General features: G+C 34.6%; 4 protein-coding genes across 9 annotated transcripts; 3 read left to right on the top strand and 1 right to left on the bottom strand.

The window, feature by feature from the left end:
* The first annotated feature begins 466 nt into the window (after positions 1 to 466).
* LOC114248601 (polyisoprenoid diphosphate/phosphate phosphohydrolase PLPP6) lies at positions 467 to 3,454 on the top strand. Of its 4 annotated transcripts, none has more exons than XM_028181884.2 (4): positions 467 to 648; positions 1,489 to 1,635; positions 2,001 to 2,100; positions 2,348 to 3,454. In XM_028181884.2, exons 1-4 carry the CDS (start codon positions 640 to 642, stop codon positions 2,740 to 2,742), a joined length of 651 nt encoding a protein of 216 aa, XP_028037685.1. In that variant the 5' UTR covers positions 467 to 639; the 3' UTR covers positions 2,743 to 3,454. The 4 variants fall into 4 exon arrangements, with proteins under 4 accessions (XP_028037685.1, XP_028037687.1, XP_028037686.1 ...); XM_028181886.2 differs by lacking the exon at positions 467 to 648 and adding an exon at positions 680 to 924 and having other exon boundaries at positions 1,493 to 1,635; XM_028181885.2 differs by lacking the exon at positions 467 to 648 and adding an exon at positions 768 to 909.
* Positions 3,455 to 5,464: 2,010 nt separating this feature from the next.
* LOC114248589 (single-pass membrane and coiled-coil domain-containing protein 4) lies at positions 5,465 to 6,155 on the top strand. Its single transcript, XM_028181871.2, has 2 exons — positions 5,465 to 5,600; positions 5,772 to 6,155. The coding sequence occupies exon 2, from the start codon at positions 5,772 to 5,774 to the stop codon at positions 5,952 to 5,954; it is 183 nt and encodes a 60-aa protein (XP_028037672.1). The 5' UTR covers positions 5,465 to 5,600; the 3' UTR covers positions 5,955 to 6,155.
* Positions 6,154 to 14,754, bottom strand: LOC114248603 (thiamine transporter 2-like). Of its 2 annotated transcripts, XR_016324266.1 has the most exons (8): positions 14,125 to 14,738; positions 13,847 to 13,977; positions 13,397 to 13,541; positions 13,145 to 13,269; positions 11,498 to 11,683; positions 9,876 to 10,093; positions 9,452 to 9,592; positions 8,860 to 9,191 (listed from the first exon to the last, which is right to left on the bottom strand). XR_016324266.1 is itself a non-coding variant. In XM_028181890.2 (7 exons), exons 1-7 carry the CDS (start codon positions 14,354 to 14,356, stop codon positions 8,948 to 8,950), a joined length of 1,281 nt encoding a protein of 426 aa, XP_028037691.2. In that variant the 5' UTR covers positions 14,357 to 14,754; the 3' UTR covers positions 6,154 to 8,947. The 2 variants fall into 2 exon arrangements, 1 of the variants encoding a protein (XP_028037691.2); XM_028181890.2 differs by lacking the exon at positions 9,452 to 9,592 and having other exon boundaries at positions 6,154 to 9,191; positions 14,125 to 14,754.
* Positions 14,755 to 15,160: 406 nt separating this feature from the next.
* LOC114248609 (uncharacterized) lies at positions 15,161 to 22,449 on the top strand. Of its 2 annotated transcripts, none has more exons than XM_028181896.2 (6): positions 15,161 to 15,863; positions 16,734 to 16,855; positions 18,487 to 18,696; positions 19,962 to 20,096; positions 21,486 to 21,557; positions 21,648 to 22,449. In XM_028181896.2, the coding sequence occupies exons 1-6, from the start codon at positions 15,721 to 15,723 to the stop codon at positions 22,331 to 22,333; spliced, it is 1,368 nt and encodes a 455-aa protein (XP_028037697.2). In that variant the 5' UTR covers positions 15,161 to 15,720; the 3' UTR covers positions 22,334 to 22,449. The 2 variants fall into 2 exon arrangements, with proteins under 2 accessions (XP_028037697.2, XP_028037698.2); XM_028181897.2 differs by having other exon boundaries at positions 15,380 to 15,863; positions 16,739 to 16,855.
* Positions 22,450 to 22,463: the final 14 nt, after the last annotated feature.

The following is a 22,463-nucleotide window of genomic DNA, read 5'->3' as shown; positions in this document are numbered from 1 at the left end:
CCGTGTAGAAAGTTTAGGCATTATAGTTGACGCATGCGCAGTACACATATTTTGCATACATTTAATCAACTAATACAAATAGTAAATTAAACAAAAAACGAGTAATTTCGAAAGAGAACAAACGTGTTTTATATAAGAACAATCGAAAATGAATATTTACGAGTCATTAAGCACGAAAAAATTTAAAAAATTGCAATCGAGGGGCTAACTTGTACATATATTTTTAATATTTTTTTTAAAATAAATAAATGCAGAACAAACAATTATTAACAGTGAACAATCAAGAACAAATGATGAACAAACGAATTAATAGAAAATAAGTAGAAAATAGGAAAGAAAAACTTTTTGAGGGGCTAACTTCATTCACCTGCGTTAGCATCTCCTGTAGCATAGAGTAAGATTAGTCCTGTAGTCTGTCACAGTCTGTGTGTGTGTACGTAGTCCAAGTATATTAAGTGTATAATCTATGACGTAGTCTGTGACCGTTTAAATAGTACCTACACTGATATCATACATTAAATAAATTTTAAATTCTATATAAGTTTAGGTGTCTATTGTAAAACTATAAAATTTACTTTTAACTACACGAATGAAATAGTACAATTAGTACATTTGTGGTAGAAAAAATAGGCTAGTACTATGGATATGGTAAGATCTTGGGTTTGCTTTTTTTAGGATTAAGTACGAGTTAGGTATATATTTTGTGTTACATTCAATGTTTGACGCATTCAAAAAATATGCCATAAGATGTACTGTAGGATGAAGTTCTTCACTTTGCCTGAAAGCTTTAAGTTCTGCACTGTGGGAGATGTGTCAATATTTACACAAGTGTAACGTCTTGGGATATTTATAACTATTGTTAAATTACGTTTCCATCACGTACCCATTGCAGTTCTACGATCGTCGAAGGTTTCCGACATTTAAGTATTCTTATTCACCGACATTTGAATATCATAATTTCGAGAATAAATCTGAAAAGCAGTTTATGTAACGTTCGTCATTTGCAAAGACTTAAGGAACTACTGGATCTTATTGTTATTGAATACAATCATTGATAACTGGTTAAGTTCTGAAATCTCATTAGTTGTAGACTTATGTAACCTGCTTATTTGTTCTAATGAACTACCCGCTTTAGATGACCAATTATTGATACAATTGTATTGAATACAATTACACAGAACGAATGGAACTGTATTACAATTTTCAGGAATTAATTCATTTTCGGGAATTAGAAATTACAAATTAGTTTACTAATGTTAATAATTTTACCAAGTTGAATTAATTAGTGCTATTGGTTGTCTCTCTCATTTAATTGATAAGGTCTAATCAAAGTGAATCTTATCATTTTTGAAACAGCTCTGAAGATAACATAATAAATCCTTTCACCTGTTGAATAATTAAAATAATTAAAATGATTGGTCCCTCCGGAATCCGGATGCTCAACAGACGGAATTAACTTACTATTATGATACTAATTTTTTATTGCAGTTAGGAGAAACAGAGAAAAAGCGTCAAACTCCACCCATGTTGAAAAAAATTTTGCAGTATGATGTTCAAATTACGAAGACATTTGTTGACAGAGCACTAAAAATAACTGCTCTAAAGTCTTTACGGAACCATTCTCAATTACTAGAGGTATGCAAAAAATTCAAAGAAATCAAATTTATTGGATATTCGAAAATAAATAATAATTACAAGATTTGTTTAAAAATATATAGTTGAATTAATTATTAACTTGTATTGCTGAGAACTGTATTCATTATTTTCAAATAATCTTTAGTCCGCTACCTTAGTTTTTTTTGACTCAATTACTTTTCGTAATTGCCCATTTCAACTGAACACTGTTTATACATATTTATATGTTATGCTTGTTTTATTGAAATTGCCACTTAATATAAATAAATTATGAAATGTTAAAAAAATATCCCTTTGTTTGGGTATAAAGGTCCCACTTAAATATTTGTATGTACACAGTACAGTTTATATAATCTTTGTTCCAGATATCATGTCATGGCATAGTTTGGCTGGCAGGCTGGCTCACTTTCATATGGCTGTTTAATAGTAAAGATCTTTACCAGTTGCAAGTTAATATGTTGATTGGTACGTAAACAATAATATTTTTTTTAATCTATTTTGCTCATAAGGCTCCTAAGGTTATTTGTTATTTGAAACTCAAATGACATTAACAATATACTATGGCTTAAACAAAGTATTAGGCATGTCTTATTTGTTACAATATACATATTCAGATTTGCAACTTATTTGTAAAAGCAATTTAGTAAAATTGATGGAATTCAAAAAGAATGTCATCCAGAATAGGGTTGTAACAAGTTTAATTTCTTTTCAGCACTAATTTTAGACATTGTTGTGGTAGCTGTATTGAAAGCATTTGTAAGAAGACGTCGACCGGTACCAATGAATAAGCTCATGGAAGTTGGTCCTGATAAGTTCTCATTCCCATCCGGACATGCAAGCAGGGCTGTGCTCATCTCGTTCATTTTAATATACTTTGATTCGGTATCAATAATTTTCTACCCCCCACTTATGGCTTGGGTAGTTTCAGTGTCCATTTCCAGGGTATTGGCTGAACGTCACTATCTACTGGACAGCATAGGAGGTGTGGGTATTGGAATTCTTGAAGGTCTCTTCATGTCCCTCATATGGTTGTCCCAAAGTACATCTGCTAGTATTCTGTCATCATTGTCTGATGAAAAATTAGATGGTGGAGAATACCATGTATAAACATAAAAAAATGTATTAAACATTTAGAAAGCCTTAATGATTCTAATATGCTTAATATAAATTAATATTATTTTAAAATTGTTAAATATTTTTTTATGAATATGAGTAGGCTTGGGTCATTACAAACATGCAACTGAGTCATAAATCATTTTTATCAGACCTCTCGTTCACACTTATAGGCATATCCGATCTCTCGCTCACACGTCTACACATTCGGGTACAAAACTTAAATCAATATAATTACAAAAAAAAAAAAGTTTTTTATTTAAATTTTTTCCGGGTCACTTTTTAATTCGTTAAACCCTATTAACACATTATGAATAACCAAACGAGTTTGGGCGTTAATATCATCTTTTAATTTTAACAAAGTTATGTTATCGAATAATGCTTCAATGGTTCGCGTAGGATTGTCTAATGATAACTAACACAATTTTTACAAACACTTACAATCTACAATTTACGTGTACCAGTCATCAACGACCACCTCATCTGACTACCCGAACCCAAGCGGTATCCCTTTATCGATATCGAGTTGCGCGACATTCCTTTTACGTAATGTTTTATGACTCAGTTCGCACATTTGTAATGGCCCAAGCATAGATACTGATATCGAATTATAATCGTGCATCTAAATTAAATTATCTTGTTATCTTTTTTATTGTAACTTTTTTTTATGTTTAATTAATTGAAAAAAATAAAAATTAACACTACATTTGTGTACAATAATTTATTTTAAACTTTGAAAGTACTGAAACAACTTCACTTTAATTAAACATACTTTTATGGTATAGTCTGGTGTTTATTATTTCGAATATTTTGGTTTTTGACCGTGCTATGAAACCCGTAAAAGTGGTTTTAATTAAAACTACGACTCGTGATAACCTTGGAAAACTTTTTTTTTTCGGGCCGGCGGCCATCCCTCCTACAAGGTCCCCGTGCCCAAGGAGCGCACGGGGCATGTGGGATTTGTCGATCTGGATATTTTTAGGGTCCTACCGCACTAAACGATGATGGCCTTGAGAGACCATATCAGCGTCACCGGGCGAGTAGGTGAGCTCATGGGGCTCAAACCTGACATTGCTAACACGAACCCTAGCAAGAGTCGTGCTTCGCCGAACCTACCACCGGATTGGAAATTCGACCCATTGAGAAGATCCGGCGAGAAACTCAGTGGGCTGTGTCTGTGGGTTAATTTACTCGCCGATCGCATCGTCGCAAGCGACGGGTTCGACAAGACCGGTCAAAACCTGGCCAGGTTCCTGTGATGAACATTACAACCAGACTCGCCATGCCGAGGACGAGGCAATAGTCTACAACCAATGATGCTGGTGTCCGCGGTACGGCGGCCCGACTAGGCCACCTGGGTGATGCTGGTGTTCCGGGATACCCCGCTGAGTCAGAACTAGCCTTCCGGGTCGGAACGCGCTATATCGCCGACCAGGTTGCTCTTCTATAGTATGTTCGGCGACGACTGCGATGACGGCAATGCGGATCGCAGCTGACGACATGCATGACATGCCGTCTCATCCTCCTGGTGCCAGCGCGATAGAGTGACCGTAGCTACGACGTTTTATTAAAATTACACCCACATTTAATTAATTAATTAATAGGGTTATGCATTTAAGGTAGCTGTAGGAAAATCGCTTGATTTTTATTTGATACTAGCTGACCCCCCAGCTTTGTTAGTGCCTCAATCGATAAATAAAATACCTAAACTATTGTATAAAATAAACTTTAAAACAAACAAATCTGTGCGACGGGGGACAGATCAAAGGAAAAACAAAATTGTTATTTTTATTTAATTCCTAGCATTTTCATATATAAATATCTTTTAAGCCTTCTCTGGACTTCCACGAGTAATTCAAGACCAAAATTAGCCAAATCGGTCCAGTCGTTCTCGAGTTTTAGCGAGACTAACGAACAGCAATTCATTTTTATATATATAGATTTTAAAGTCCAATTATTAAATATTATAATTAACTTTACATATCTCTTATTGAAACCTAACTTTTTAACATCTATTGTGTTGTGTAAGCTTATCGTCCCCTAAAAATATTATATAAAATTTCATTTGATCATAAAAATAGTCTAAAATATTTTTTCCTTACCACTGTAGACAGATGAGGAAACGCCTCACCTGATGGCGAGTGGTCATGGATGTCAGCAATGCAAAGGGCATAACCAAGCCACTGTTTAAAAATGAAACTGTTTTCGTTCAGTAATCAATATAAAAGAGTAGAAGGTGTAAAGTTTATAAATATAGCATCGGACAGGTGTTTGTGTAGACGGTGTAACTCAATAGCCCACTTATAATATCGGCCCGCTGAGGTTCTGTTTGTGGTGGTGCCTCTTTTAGTTAAGCCTTTGAGTTCGTCCAACCGTCGTAATTAAACGGTAAGGCCTTTGGACAAAATGCAATCCTCCCATTCCCAATAAAAAATCTTAACTGTAAGATTGATGTCGACATTGGACAAGAGAAGACAGTAAGTATTCAAAGTATCATCACCATAGACCTTTAATACTTCAGTGATCATCACGATCTTTTTGATAACAGTTGTCATACCCGTATATTTTTAACATTAGAGGTATATAATTTTTTTTTGTTTTTGCTTAGATGGGTAGACGACTCAAGGCCTACCTGTTGTTAACCATTCACCTTAATTCATTTTTTATTCGTGAGATATGTTTTTTTTTGTATGGAGTGTAGGGGCTGTATTCCCGTTGCATGTCCAATAGAGAAATAAAACAGGTCACCATGACATTTCAGTGACGTACAGTGACGTTTCTGACGTGTCCATATTCAAAAATTGTAAAACTTACTTAATTTGTTTATTTTTGCGGATTTATTAGCATTGAAGGTAAGCTAATTACGATCGGCTTGATGATGTAGGGGTATGGTGTTTAACTTCCTATTTAATATATAGGAATACATAGTTTAAATTATACAGCAAGATGGACTTTACAATTTTCTTTTGATTGTCTACAGCATGCAATTTTCAATTTTACAATTTTCTTTTGATTGTCTACAGATGAGGAAGCTGAAGGGTCCCGTCAAAGAGACAGCTAGGCAGAAAAGGGAAAGAAAACAAGAATTCGCGAAAATGCGAAAACAAATTCATACGATTGTGTTACCAACTGTCGTTGTAATATTTTTATTAATTTGTGTGTACGTGTATATTAAAACGCGACCGTCGACGATGCACGACGCATAGCAGTAACTTTATTATGTAAATAGAATATACATTCTTGACTTATTCTGGGGGTGGTTTTTCAAGTTGTGATTGGGACTCAATGTGGTAGCAAGTGAGAGACTTTGTGCTATATGTTTATTACAGAAACATTCCAAGTTTTACCAAGCATATCAAGGTGTTGTTTAATAAAAATATTTATTGAAATAAAAACAAGAAAAAATATGTTCTTTTTTTATTCACAATTTAAGTGTAATATATTCTACTTTAATATCACATAGTTATTAAGGTTGTTATTGTTAGTACACATTAGATTTAAATAAATAAAATCACTTCATCAAACTTGCAAATAATTTTTGGGAAACTAAATATAATAGGTTTACATTAAAATATTTCTATCCAGGATTTATTTTTACGTATGGGAAAATAGGATAACAATAAATATAAATCAACAATAATTTTATTTTGCCTTACTTTAGAAATTGTTATCTAAAGTACCTATACATTAAGTGCAACAATACATAAAAATAACTTTTAAGATTAGATATTTCTACCACAGCTCAAGTAATACAATTGTTACGAATTCCTAAACGTTTTAACAATTATAATAAATAGCAGCTAAACTTAGAAAAATATACTAGTAAAATAAGTTTGATAAGTTTGTAAATAAAAACATAGACTCATTTGTAAATACAAGAAGTCATTGCTGTTATAGCAATATGAACCTATGAGTATTTATTGAAATGTTCTTAGCTCATATTATTGTAGACAACACACTTAAAGGTAGTTTGATATATATTTTGAGGTGCCACTACTTTAGTGCTAATTCACACAGAAAGGATATTTTTCAGGAAATTCAGCAGAATCATTTATACTAGATTATATATACATAATTAATGTTTTATGGTCAATAAAATGTCTGAGGTATTACAATATTAGAATGTGAACAGTACCTACTTCCACAATTGGATGCCATAAGCCTAAGTGGGTTTAATAAGAAATTGATATAGTAACAGCTTATTATCAACTGACAGTTGAGATTTTCTATTGAGAAGCCAATTTACGTATACTCGGACCCATCACAAGACACTTGGTGAATCTATTTTAGATTTTCTCCAAGTCAGTCTCCTGTTCAGGTACATCCCCAAGTACCTATATTTTCAGATAGTAAACTAAAATAAATATCTTACACCAATTCCCCAATTTACTTTCCCAGTAAATTGTGGTAATTTTTTAAGTCAAATATAATAACTAAAAATACTTTACTATATTGCACTTGAATTGAGATCAAACTTAAGCTGCTTTTATTAGCTTCGCCTGTCTTTGTGTCTATCAATGTAATGCTCATCAAAAAATCTTAAAGACCTTAAAAAACTTTACGAAACTGCGGAAGTTACGGTTAATATACGATATGTAGATACCTATCTCACAGTACTTACTTATCTATCTAATATATTAAGTGTATAATCTATGCTTATCTATGAATTAAATTATTTTATGAAATGCAATTCAAATGAAAAATGTTAGCAGCCATTATGCGCGTTTCATTATTTTACTAGACGATGACAGAGCTTCGCTCGGTATTTTTTTAATTTTTTATATGAAAAAGACACAAATAATACAAATAAACAATTCATTTTCTTGGTCTAACCTTAAACCAAACACTCATTGGCTTCGGGTGGCTTAACAACGCCATCTGCTGAAATAGCTTAATAGTATTATTATTCACCAATAGATGTCGGAAAGAGTCATAAAGATGATTATCGATAAAGTTGATTATAGAAAACACGAAAAAAACAACATTTTCTGAAAATAATTCGTAGCTAGATCGATTTATCGCCCCCGAAATTCCCTGTATACTAAATTTTATAAAAATCGTTGGAGCCCTTTCCGAGATTCAGATTATATATATACAAGAATTGCTCGTTTAAAGGTATAAGATAGCCTAAGATAGGTTGCTGTTTATGGAGATATTTTCAAGGAATATCACTACCCATCTTGAGACGACCTCGAAGTCTCTATTGTATTGTATAAATAATGGCTGTTCTACCATTTAAACTGGAACTGTGATGACTGACATCATGAATGATGAATACATCTTATAACTATAAATGCTGTTTGGTGGTCGCAGTACGCATCTCATCTCATTTCGTTTTCATTTTATTTAATTTCATGCCCTGTTTCATATTAAGCAACTTCATTTCATATAAAAGTTTTCATTAAAATTAAAATAAGACTTGACCTAAAGGTCCTTGAAATAAATAGGGGGATATTTGTTTCTCTTCTGACGTCGCTTTTAGGGATAGTGTAATACCTTTTCATAAATTTCTTCCCGATGGGTTCTAGAACTTCTAGGGGACAATTTTCTTTAAAAATACTATCTTTGACTTATTATACCGGTCACTCACATTCGCACGTACGCAAACTCGCAAGTGTAGGACGACATTTGCAAATGATTATGCAAAATTTTAGCTGCATTCGTGGTTTTCCAGCTGTGTCGGTTTTTTAACAGACATCAAAGCGCGCGAACCGCGATCCTTCGCGTAGTCTCCCACACATTCGTGTGACCAGTTGCGCCCAGGATTGCGAAGGCAACGGACGTTTCGCTATTTTCATAGATCGTGACCTCTACTGTGTAGCGTATCTTCATCAAAAGAAATCCCATAAAAACAGCATGGCTGTTAATGATGTCTGGGAAAGAATTCAAAACTCTTTTTCTCTTCAATGTTCTATTGACGAATTAAAAAGGAGGAGAAATTCGTGAGACATTCGTAAACAAGTGTAGGAGGAAGCGCAAACGGGTTCGCAAATTGTGTACCGAACCCATTTGCACAGCCGCTAAGTTAGCGAATGAATGTTTGACGGCCCTTCACATGCGCCGGCATTAAAGTCAGTTCCCCGAATCATTCGAAAATAAAACATCGGCAAATGGATTCTAACTGTAAAGTTTATACGAATTCAAATTAATTTATTCCGATAAAGTCTGATGTGTTAGAAGCGCTCACTGTTCACGTAGATTAATTACTGTTCACGTTTTGTTTTTTATTATGAGCAATATGGAGTATCCATCCGACTAACCAACAAGTGGCCAGAGTTATAAAAAGACCGCTTACGATGTAATAGTGCGTTGTTATGTGAAACTCCAAGTTTTGTAACAGTATGTACGTGAGGAGAGACTGCAAAGCGACGCCGAGGAGTGTGTTGATACCGAATATCAGCCCGAAACAACTGTCGTCGATTAATTGACTAGCTATTTTTGCGCTGAAATTGAAAAAAACAACTCTTAATATATTAATAAAAACAAAAAGGGTGCGTGTACATACTTATGTACGCGCGTAAGAAGTTATGCTTTTTTTTTTTTTTTTTTTTTAATATTATATAATTAATAATAAATATTTAACGTTAATAATTTACTAATATTTAGTATGAATTATATTAAATAATAATTTTGTCATTGATATTACTAAAAAATGAATGCTAATAACACATTTTTTTACGAGTGTACAAGCGCGAAAGTTCACCTGCGGCTATATTCAGACTCGCCAAGTTACGTCGGTCGTATTGTAATGAGCGATTTAGTGGGCAACTTCATTTCTGTTAATTTTGTGTCACGGTGCGCGCGCATCGTAAAATTTCACTCTCATCAATTTTTCATAACGCGCCTAAAGAAGTATAACTTCAATTAAAAATCCCGTACAAATCACACACGATCCTTGATCCTCCAAATTTATATCCGATAATATTAGTATTTTAAAACTAGTATACTATTTAAAAAAATGCAACACTAAAGAAATAAGATTCAAGTTACAATTTATTTATTAAATCTAACTCAATGACTCTTATTGAAACAATGGATGTTGTGACAGAATAATTTAATGATTTACGGTAGATAGCAGTGGTGTCTCAACACGTCACAAGTAATTATCTATATATATATATCCTCACCTGGCCAAAGTGATGATGTAATGAAACATGACTCCCATGACAACGTATCCAGCGTAGGAAACGAATACGTTCGATATGTAGGTAGTTAGAAACAGAGCGATTCCTTGTATGGCTGAAGAAAGTGCGGGACTGAAGGACTGCCGGTCATACGATGCTATATACGCAGCCCCGGCTCCTAACAGAGTGGTAGCGGCTTCCGCAGCTCCATTGTACAATACCTGATAGTGTTTGTAAATCAGAATGTATCCTTTAGTGTAAAAATTCAAATGGATGCGTTTATTTTTTATATTGATGCACAAAACAAATTACAAACATGAAAATTATAAGTTTAAATATTTAACATAACAATCTGGATTGCAATTCTAAACAGGTGCATACAGAAAAAAATTAACAACTGAACAGATGCCTATTATACCTTGTGTATATATACATGTATACATACACACATACGCTCACACACTCACACACATATGTAAGTTACTATCTAAGTAAGTTGTGTCTTAAGGCACAGGTTCAGTTTGAAAATTAACTGACCCCCATCACAATAATTGCAGAACTAGCGAATGGGTGAGGGAATTCAAGCTGTGATGGCCATGGACTTTGGTGACTACTTTACACCAGATGAGTTATGAACTTCTTCACCAAGTAATATAAAAAAAAAACCTGCCTGTCAAATCAGTATGCAACATTTCTTCGAGTCTAATTCACGGTCGAAATTGGTAGGACAATAAGTTTAGGGTAGCAAACTGTTTTTAACTGGTAACAATAATTATGTTTTATGAAAGGAATTAATTCTAAAAAAAATCCTTTGAAGCCTGCAATACATGTTGGTCGAGCCAAAGCGAGCGTAGGCAAATTAATACAATGCAAGTGCTACTGCCTACACGTTCGGCAAGTTTACCGAAAACCAATACAAATGGCCAATATAGACAAATTTTGAAAAGGTGCCCACACTTTGGGCTCCTTCAGTTGAGAGTGACATTTTGTACGCGTACACACAACGGACGCCAACCACGTAATGGCGTGCTGACAAACATGTGATTGTGGACAGTACTAACGGCCGAGTGCGCGTGAGCGCCTTTGATTTGTGCAGAAAAACCGACAGCGCTCCGAAGTGCGGCAAGTGGTCGCGAGTTGGACCGCAAGTTGTGGCAAGCTACGCCAAATGAGTTCTACACACGTTGGCGCTTGACTTTGCTCGGCCAACTAGGCGAGCGACTCCGAGCGATGGCAAGACAATACAAATATACTGTCTATACGTTGGTATTGGCGTTCACTCGGCGACGCTCGGCCAACATGTATTGCAGGCTTTACATGTTCAGTGAACACACATTAGATATTTACTAATTACTTGGATATGTACTCATCATAAGATTATGGACTATGATCTAGTCACATGATTATGAGTATGTTTGCTCTTATTTGTCCCCTTATTAATCCCCTAGCTTGATAATGCGATATCTTATTATTATACATTAGGTGACAATAGCTCACTCGGACTATTGTCTCTAAAACAAATAATTTACAGTAGCCAACAATGTCCTCTAGACTCTAACATTGTTGATGACAGCTAGATACTAGTCACTGCCTTTTAAGCCTAGTGAAAATAAATAATAACATACCGGATTCGATTGTTCTTTTTGTATGTGCCGCCACAGTATTTGTATATAAGTCTGCGCTTGTACGAAGAGGGCTAAAGCGACCGCATACAGAGCGCTCCACGCTATCACTTTTGGACGGGAGTAAGCCGCCCTCGAGTGTTTCAATATTAAACTCGAAGCCTCTATTAAATTACTTTTGAATGTACGCTTAAAAAAAAAGAAATAGATCTATTTAATGTTGGCTTTTCTTTTATTTTTTGCTAAAATTGTTATTAGGCTCAAGATATTGATTAGATAGCTTGATTGATAGCTTTTTCACAAGAGTCCATACCCGATCCTGTGGACCGAATGGTAAACAGTCGACGTCGTCTTAAACACGTCATTACGGATCCTCCCGATTCATTAACGGTGCTTTTAGGTACCTCAAGCACCGGTCACCGTCGTCATCGTCCCCGCCGAACCCGGCGCTTGCGACGAAGGGCTCGACGAGCGAATTAACTCATAGACACAGCCCACTGAGTTTCTCGCCGGATCTCCTAAGTGGGTCGGGTTTTCTATCTGGTGGTACATTCTGCGAAGCACTGCACTTGCTAGGGCCAGTGTTAGCAACACTCCCGGTTTGAGCCCCGTGAGCTCATCTACTAGTTCCGTGAATTTAGAATAACCCCTCGAGGTTACTAGAATAGGTAGAAAAAAAACAAGATAATTTCAAGGAAAGATTTAGGAACATGCTGTGTATTACTTTCATTAAAACAAAATTAATTTTCTAGAATATGTGGATGAGAGCACTGTTTTTAAGTACTTTGAATTCCACTCACTGCAAAGTATATAAAAACAATGGAATAATAGATTAAAATGAAAATATTGAAATATGGGCAATTTTTTTTAATTTTAAGGAGGATCAAATTATAATGCATTACCATTTCTTGTTTCAGTGGGTGTTTTTGTAGTTTATGATCCAATATGCTGATTATGTATTGAGATGAAAACTATGTGTTGCATGCTTTGCAAGTTTTACGGCCTGGTAAGGTCAAGAATGAGCATTTTAAGGAATAACTATCCAGGGCTATTTAAAGGCTCTTAAAGATTTATGCAGGTTTTGTTTGTATATGAAGAGTTGAGTATGAGAGAATGACATACAACTATCCCAAGGGACAAAGGGTGGGGTAATTGTTTGCCCAAATCCTAACATTCAAGATGAAACTTATGGAGTCTTGTAGTGAGACTAGCCAGCAATATATTGAATGGTTGTTTTAGTTTGTAGTCATACTAACTATGACCACAAATAATAATAAAATAAATAAATAAATAAATAAATCTAACTAAGCTTGGAAAGCTGTCTCAGGCTTTAATTGCCATTTGTGGTACAGACTTCTCCTTGCTGTCACGTTCTACTATTTGATATATAGTATTACACTATTTGGATATACCATACAAGTAGTTAGTTTGGTTTTCAACAAAAGAATAGTTTGAAAAATGTCTGCAGATGTTAACAAGCATCATCAACTGTAAGATTCATAAAGATTTTAATAGGAACACATGATATAGATACAGTTACATAGTGATTCTATTTTCCCCAGCAAGAAAAGCAGAGAGTGCCACACCATACACCTTAATCTTTTTTCTTTTATTATAAAAATGATAGGTTAATGTGATGATGATATATACCTTTTCTGAGTTTTTATATGATGATTTGTCAACAGGGATATTAATTGTCGATATCCTTCTGTGAAAGTATATTCCATATTTAACCGGAGGCAGCCATAGTGCCCAAAATGTTGCTAGTATCTGCGCTATAACAGATAAATAATTTTTCACCATGTACGATTATAGAGGTGCTACTTTGCATTATTATGTAGCATCTAGTTCTTTAGTTAGTTTGTCTTTATATATGTTAATGAGATAAAGTAATGCTATTACCTGTCAAAGTTATGTAATTTAGTTCCCTGTAGTCCATGAATTTAAAATGTATGAGTAGTTGTGAACTGACACCAGATAGGAACCTTCCTGTCAATGATGCAATCCTAGTACACGACGTAACTAAAGGGTACTTCTTCGGATCCACCTGCAGACATTGAGAAGTATTAAAATAGTTTGGCAAAACAACCCATCAAAACTTACAAAAAATTCTAAATGCAGAAATAAACAAAACTTCAAATATGAAATTTGATAGATCTTTAATTACAAATTGAACCTCTGTGATACAGGAATCTATACCACGTATCTAATAAGATGATCAAGCCAGACTTCAAATTTAGAATAAGTATGTAATTATTTAATCTCATATTGCTTGATCTACCAGAAATTCAAAGGACAAGCTTTATTGAAATATGAAAGTTTCTATTTTCTCTATTACCTGAGTTTCATTACCTTAGCATAAATGTAAGTGTAATAAGCAACTTCAGTGGCCATGTACATTCCATAGAAGAATTGCGAGGCTTGAAGCCACTTTATACTGGATGTCCATAGTAATATACAATACACTGTTATTCCACTGAGACCTGAAAAATATTTGTGATGTATCTTTGTTTTGGTTCATAATTTTTATTATGTTAAACATTAAAAAAAAATTCTTTTAGGGTAAGTAGTATTTTTCTGTTAATTCTTATTATACAATTGTGTATACAAATACCATGTTGAATGCTTACCTGATAAAATAATAACAGGTTTAAATCTCAAGAAATCAGTTATAAGGAAGACCAGCACGAGTTGAGCTAAATAGGAATATGTTCCTACTGGATAAATTTCTCTTTGTAATTGTTCGTTGGTGATGTTTCTCCATTCTACAAGAAAATCCGAAACGAACGGTTCGGACGGTCGTATCTCGCGAAGCAGACCGAACAAGCACAGGATAAGTGTCACTTTGATCCAATTGAGCATTGTAAAACGATTCTGGGAAATATAATTTTAATATCCTTATTAAGTAACTGTAGTTTGATTTCTTGCTTTGGAGTTTAATTCCCATTAGCAAACGAAATAAATTAACTTTAAATTAATATAAAAAAATCTCTATTTTTTAAAGTCGAAGATTAAAGTAAGAGAGTCGCCTCGTTTGAGGCTTAGATTATTTGATACAGTTTGTGCTGTACATGATGTCATTTAAATTAGTTACATAATTAGTACTGATTAGAATTATGGCACATTCGTAAAGTTTGTTTAAAGAAATAAAAATATGTTGATAAGCAAGACATTGATATTGACATAGGTACTGCTTAAATTGACTTGAGTGTACATAATGTACATATTATTAAGATTATTATCTAATTATGCTTTTTTTAAGGGATTTTATGACCTGGTAACTAAGGCCTTTAGGTCAAGTCTAATTTTAATGATAATTTTTTTGTATGAAAAATGATATTATAAAATGAAATGAGATGATATGGGATGAAGTTTAATCTCAGTAAAATGGTGGTCATTTACTGAGATTTTTTATTGGACTTTTTGGAGGATCCCTTTTTGGAGGTAATAGATTTATTCGTGATATAATCCGCGAAGTACTGCTCTTGCCAGGGCAGATATTAGCAAAATTTCCTAGGCTGAGCCCGCCTACACGTTCGATGAAGCTAGTGTAGCTTCGCGAGGCTACTAGCAGTAGGTATGGCTAAAAATACAATAAACAACGTGTACATAGCAAATTTTAACAAAATCAATAGTGTAAAGCGCCAAGTTGACACTTTTTTTTTTGTCAGATTGGTGCTACCGTTATTACCGTTAAGGTAATTCTACTTGAGCTAAGTTGTAGTAATTTTGACTTGCATAGAAAATATAGTCAATCCAGCAAATTCATGATAAATAACCCAAGTTTTTTTAGAATACATCAATAAAATGTATTTTCCTTTAATTGTGGTGATCCCTTCGCTTTCGACTTCTTGAAAAATGAAACTACTAGTTGTGACACTTGACACTGAACTGTTTATAAATGTGATAAAGTGATAAGGTAACTCGATACCTAAGTGTAATAGTTCTGGCCTTACGTTAAATAGAATATAAACGCGACGCATAGACCTTACAATACTTATTTCATGTCTCCTCTCTCAGAGTGATGTTAAAATAGTAATGAAATTAAAAATTACAACATAACACACCAGAGAACTTACTTTATAAAAAATAAAAGTAACGCTTATAAAATGTTCCAATTCTTTGTTGCGTGCGTGACATATTTATGTGTATGTTTATTTAGAATATAAATTAATAATAAAATCAATTGTATCGCTTTTGAGTGACTACTTTCAACTACTTTGGCCATGACAGCTGAAGATTCTACAAACAAATTACAGTGTTCTCTGTGTAATAAGCAATTTAAATATGAAAGTGAGAGAAAGAGACACGAACAAAGTCACTCGCTCCACTTTCAGTGCCAAATTTGTTCCAAGAAATTTAATTTTTTGTAAGTATCAATTTTATAATTAACTAGAGATCCTTCCTCACTTCGCTTAGGGAACTGTAAATTATTATTGATTATGAAAATAAGATGGCAGATTTTTTTCCTACTTACTTGACACTTATCGTTTTATTTTGGATAATTCACACTATATCTTTTTAAATGTGTTATTGTGATGTGTCAGCTATATTATTGTAAAGTTTCATCAAAATCCATCCAGTAGTTTTTGCGTGTAAGAGTAACAAACTTACATCCATACATTCTTACAAACTTTTGCGAATCTTTTCATTCAGATATTTGATTTGTGTAATTTGAGTTAAAATATATTTTTTGGAAATTATTAATTTCCTGAGTTATGGCATTAGATACATTTTATTGAATACACATTTTTTTTCACTGGTGGTAGGACCTCTTGTGAGTCCGCACAGGTAGGTACCACCACCCCGCCTATTTCTGCCGTGAAGCAGTAATGCGTTTCGGTCTGAAGGGTGGGGTAGCCATTGTAACTATACTGAGACCTTAGAACTTATACCTCAAGGTGGGTGGCGCATTTACATTGTCTATGGGCTCCAGTAACCACTTAACACCAGGTGGGCTGTGAGCTCGTCCACCCACCTAAGCAAAAAAAAAAATTGCTCAAGTAGTTTATTAAATTGTCCAATATGTTCATTGATCTATAGATCCATAAATATATGTAATGAAATTTTTCAACATAATTAATAAGCGACTTCAAGACATTGGATTTGCTTTAAAATGCTTGTTTATAAAAACCAGCAGCAGCACAGAAATTGTATAACATGACCTGCCTTGACTTTTGCTATTTGAGATTGTTTTTTTGTTTTTTTTTTTAAATTATAACTACATTATTTTTGTCAGGTCAGCCTTACGGAGACACGAAAAACAGCATTCACGTAAAGGAAGTGTTCAATGTAATAAGTGTGGAGGAAAATTTAGGGATGAAGTTCTACTGAAGCGTCATTTTAATTATGCTCATAAAGGTTTGTACGTAATAGTGCATATAAAATATTATAGTATCAATTGGCAATATTGTCAAAGGTTCTGACTAAGGTAGTCTGTAAAAATAAAGTAGTGGTGAGGCGCTTTATTGTATACCAAATGAATTGCCAATTTTTTTTATAACTTTAGTGGGTTGACGATCTCACAGCCCACCTGATGTTAAGTGGTTACTGGAGCCCATAGACATCTACGACGTAAATGCGCCACCCACCTTGAGATATAAGTTTTAAGATCTCAAGTATAGTCGCTGCTGCGGCTGCCCTACCCTTCAAACCGAAACGCATTACTGCTTCACGGTAGAAATAGGCAGGGTTGTGGTACCTACCCGCGCGGACTCACAAGAGGTCCTACTACCAGTAAAATATCTATTATAATATAATAACATATGAAGTAGGAATTTAATAGACGTGTTTTCCTGTGCTTGTTTTGGTATAGTAAACTTGGTACTGCCAGTAAATAGAGATCATATCGGGTCTGGACAGACCAAATGATTGTGAAACATACGGGACTTACCCAGTAAGACATACTAGGTCCCTGGCTACGTCTAGGAGTCTAAGAACCGATACGCATCTGGGACTACCACGCGGAGCTCTTGGACAAGAGCACTGACGAGAAAAATTAAAAAAAAATTTTTTTATTGCTTTTATGGTCGGACGAGCTCACAGCCCACCTGGTGTTAAGTGGTTACTGGAGCCCATAGACATCCACAACGTAAATGCGCCACCCACCTTGAGATATAAGTTCTAAGGTCTCAAGTATAGTTACAACGGCTGTCCCACCTTTCAAACCGAAAGGCATTACTGCTTCACGGCAGAAATAGGCAGGGTGGTGGTACCCACCCACGCGGGCTCACACGAGGTCCTACCACCAGTAAAAATAATTCACTTGGTGTATTAGTCCTCGTTCGCGAATAGTTTAGGTTTTTTTTTAATAACCGCGTCCGGCGATCGGTGTTCGAAGTCAAAGTTTTAGGCGTTGCTGAACTCCTGTTATAGTCTTATCAATGCACTAACAATTCTATAATGCAATGCTACTTCACTCTGTTATTGAACGAATACCAACGTGGCGACCGATTGGCTTGTTGATTGATAGAATTTCAATACTGGAATTTAGCTAAGCTTATAGTTTATATATTTTGTTTTTCAAAATTAAAAAACTAATTTATTGCAGAGAAAATATTATATGTTATGTATTCCCAAAAACATAAATGAATATTTGTTTTTTTTCTAACAATTATACACTTGGCACTAAGGGCGACTCATAATTATATTACTTAAAAAAAAAATAGTAATATTTTTTTTTTAATTCTAGAAAATAGAAAAATCGATTATTATTTCAAAACTCCATGGAAATAAATTGATTAAATCATTTTGATTGTTAATTTTTACTAAAAGTGCCAAACTTATAATTCATAAATAATGGATGAATTGAATTTCTTAAATTACCAATTAAGCAGAAATTTATTAATTACAGAATTAATTAATTATATTGAGAAATCTTGACAAGACTAAATAAAAAAAAATTCACTTTAAAAATTTAGCCGCCCTAAAAAAATTGCCGCCCTGGGTACTTTCCCCGACTGCCCTTAGTGTAAATCCACCACTGCTTGTAGGTACATTTATTTGTGAGGAATGCGGCGCATCATTTAGCAGCAAACCGGCTCTTCGAACTCACTTGAAGATTCACAGACCTGAATCGGAGAGGCGATACAAGTGCAGCGTTAATGGATGTCGTAAGACTTTCAATTTTCCACATCATTTAAAGCACCATGAGCTGACGCACAAGAATGAGAAGCCGCACTTCTGCAGTATATGCGGGAAAGGTAAGTACAGTTTCGCGAATTTGGCGATAACTTCAGGCCAAAATATTCATGCCCAGGGTAATGAGACTATAAATTTTATCAATAAATCGTCATATAGATGGAATAAGGCCTAAGTAGTAGTACCTACTGAGCGCGCTCAAGCAATGATACCATTACGTTCGAAAAAAAAGTCGTGACTCGGTGAAATATGACAGTCAAAAGATAAAATTTTATGTATTAATTTTTTTTTTATCTAAGACTGAAATATCATTTATCATCGTTATTCTGCCCTGCTCCCAGTCACCTGGGGTCGGCGCAACATGTTTTCTTCCATACTCCTCTATCATATACCATTTCTTCGCTCACTCCCTTCTTACCCATATCGTCTTTCACGCAATCTATCCATTTCTTCTTAGGTCTACCTCTTTCTCTATATCCTTCCACATTCATAGTTAACATTCTCTTGCCAACCTCATTTTCATTTCGTCTCATCACATGTCCATACCGTCCCAAACGCGCACTTCTCAGCTTCTCTGTCACAGGTGCCACTTTCAGACTTCTTCTAACATATTCATTCCGTATCTAAGACTGAAACAATTTTCACAAAAAGTTAAGACTCCCGTCACGACGTATTGTGAATAAATCCGGTTCCCACTCATCATGTTTCACTCGGGATCAGCGACTAGAACACGAAGACAAAATCAAGCGTTGATATTTAAAAAGAAAGAGAAGAGTAAAGTTATCTGTTAAAGTAATCTAATTACAAGAAAAAATAATGACTCGAAGATAAAACTAAATACAATTTAAAATTGTAAATAACAACATCACGCAACGTGAAGTCTGTCCGCGATCACCGATCTGTGTGCTTAGTGCAAGTTTCTTAACGTTCTCGACAGCGTAAAAGTTAAGCCAATTTTGTATGCAGTTGGCGCCCCTAGCGGCAAACGCACGTAATCGATCCCATTCCATACAAATATGAGCTAACTTTTACGCTATCGAGAACGTTAAAAAACTAGCACTAAGCACACTGAAAAAAGGTGAAAAATAAAACATTTTCTGTGATTAGCTAATAACCTCGATATATAACGTTCTCGATAGCGTCAAAGTTAGCTCAAATTTGTATGCATTTGGAACAGCGCCCTAGCGGTAAACTTTCAAAGTCCACACAAATTTGAGTTAACTTTTACGCTATCGAGAACGTTGAAAAACTCGCACTAAGCACACCGATTTATTTAAAAAATCCTACAGCGAATTTTTTGGAATTCCTTTCTTATTTTAATTTTTAGGTTTTATACAATCACATCACCTGAAGGCTCACCTCAGAACCCACGAGCCTGATAATTGGCTGTACTGCGATGTAACGAACTGCAACAAGAAATTTGCTACCGATTATGCTAGGAAAAGACATCAGGAAACTCACAGTAAGTGTATGAAGTTAACATGGATTATAGTAACCGGCAAACATCGTGAGCAAATGACCTTGGCTGCGCAGAACCGAATTTTAGATCACTTTGGTGGTGAGGGTGAGGCGCGACGGCAGGGGAAATCGTATCGAGCGCGTTATTGGTAGATCAGTCGAACCTTGCGTAAAGTACGCTTGCGTACAGTGAAAAATCTATCGTTATTAATCGTTAAGTTATATTTTATTATAATTGCTTGTTGACTTTGTTGCCATTGCTATTTGTTGAGTGTTTGTTGATTTTTTATAAAAAATACACTATGCCGCGACAAACTGGTGGAGTATTCAAAAGAAAGGGTAGAAAAATTGTGTACGACGTATATTGCTTCATTATAAAACAGGGGAAGAATGATATTATGGAAAAAGTAAAACAGACTTCGGAAGCAACAAAAACATCAGTGAGTACTGTTAGGTGCATTATTAACGAAGCTAAAGGCTCTGGCTTGCTCATCGTGCTTGGGACTCCGGGTAAGAAAAGATCAGGGAAGAAGAAAGTTACCGGAATGGATAGTTTCGTTCAATCTGTAATAAAAAGGCTTCGAAAATTTTAAAGAAGATATACATTTTAATGGCTCGGAATGAAGTTTACGACGAATTATGAAAGAGCTAGGCTTCAGATGGAAAAAAAAAACAGAAAATAATCGGAAGCTGGTAATTGAAAAAAGTAACATTCGATTACTACGAATCGAATATCTTCAAAAAATAATTAATTATAGACAAAAAAGAAGATCGAACCGACCGAGTCGTAAACTACACCGATGACCCTATGTCGACTTAACACGATGATGGCGACTCGGGTGATGAAAACAGTGATGATGATAATGGTCAAGATTATGATAACGAAAAAAAAATTACAAATACCAGCTTCGCTTCAACTGAACGAAGACCTGGCAACAGCTCTAGTTTTGACTTAATAGAAGGAATATCTATTTTACCCCAAGATTAAATTATTACAATTATTAACCTATATTTTTTGTTGATGTTCTAATAAATATAAATAAATACATATGTTGATTTTAATAATTTAATTGCATTATGACGCAGAGTAAATAATATTTTTGCACGTGAGTGTACCATGCGCAAACTTACCCCCACTACGTCAACAAATGCTCAAGAAGTTTGCCGGCTATTATACATAACAAAATCCCTTGATTATGGTAGGGGTAGTTTGTGGTTCTGCAATAGTGGGTACCACTTGTCCTTTTCTGCCGCGAAACATCCATTCATTCTGATTCGATGTTTGATATACAATAGAAATTATGACATGTGCTATTTGGATAATAGGAGGGCCAGTAATTCCCTTCCCTTTATTTAAAATGGAAAATAAAAACTAATTTTCATTTGATTTTAGGAAGTAAATTGGAAATCATAACTACAGATACAAAATCTATAACCGAACCATTAGTTGAGGAGGAAAGTCTACGTAAGCATAGTAATTTAATAAAATACAAATTAAATCTATTTCGCGAATACGTACGTCAGATACTTATGTCAAGTTATTTTTCTTTTTCAGAAACTACTTTATGCACGAATTGTGGTCAAATTGTATTCCAAATTTATTACAACGAACATGTAGTTATGTGTAAAAGTAATTTTGATAACAATAAACCGGCATCTCAAAGTTTTTCTTCGGATAAAGAAGCTATTGATCACAGCGTTTCTGATGTAGACGTTCTGGAAGACGTAAGTAGTTGTAAGACGATATTGGGTGGTTGTTTACTCGAGTCTGAAGGCCGAGAATGTTTATGTGAACAAATGAGCCGGAGAATTGGCGAGGGCTATGATGATCCAGCTCCCCAATCAAATGCGAATAGCTGGACAAAATCACTAGACCGCGAGAAAAACGTGACCGAAAACTTTTGTGATGGCTGCGAATGTTCAAAAGCTGACGAAGTTAAAGATACGAAACTCAAAACTTGTTTACAAAACATGATTTCAACAACAATGACTGATTTAGAAAATAGAACTATTAAAGTAGTGAATGGAGCTATAAAAGTGCTTGATATATGCGATATAGTAATGCCAGAAGTAATGGATGCAAAGCAGACAAGTAAATTTGAAATCCCTAATAGTTGTAGGGAAATGCTTGGGGAATGTATAGTCAACGGAAGCGGCGAAGGCTGTTTATGTGCTCAAATGAAATTCGAACAGATAGCCGCAGAAGAAATAGCCAATATTACACCACAACCAAAAATTTAAAAGATATGCATATGATGCTTTATATTAAATGGTAGTTACTACTTTGTATAACAAAAGAATATCCAGTTAATTAATTTTAACATGTGTTCAAATAAAACTTGTTGAGTACTTAATTGTAGCATGTGTTTAT

Source organism: Bombyx mandarina, chromosome 15 (assembly GCF_030267445.1).
Source record: "Bombyx mandarina strain Sakado chromosome 15, ASM3026744v2".
NCBI classification, from domain to species: Eukaryota; Metazoa; Arthropoda; class Insecta; order Lepidoptera; family Bombycidae; genus Bombyx; species Bombyx mandarina.
The sequence above is the reverse complement of the archived record's forward strand: the minus strand, read 5'-3'. Positions and strand labels throughout refer to the sequence as shown.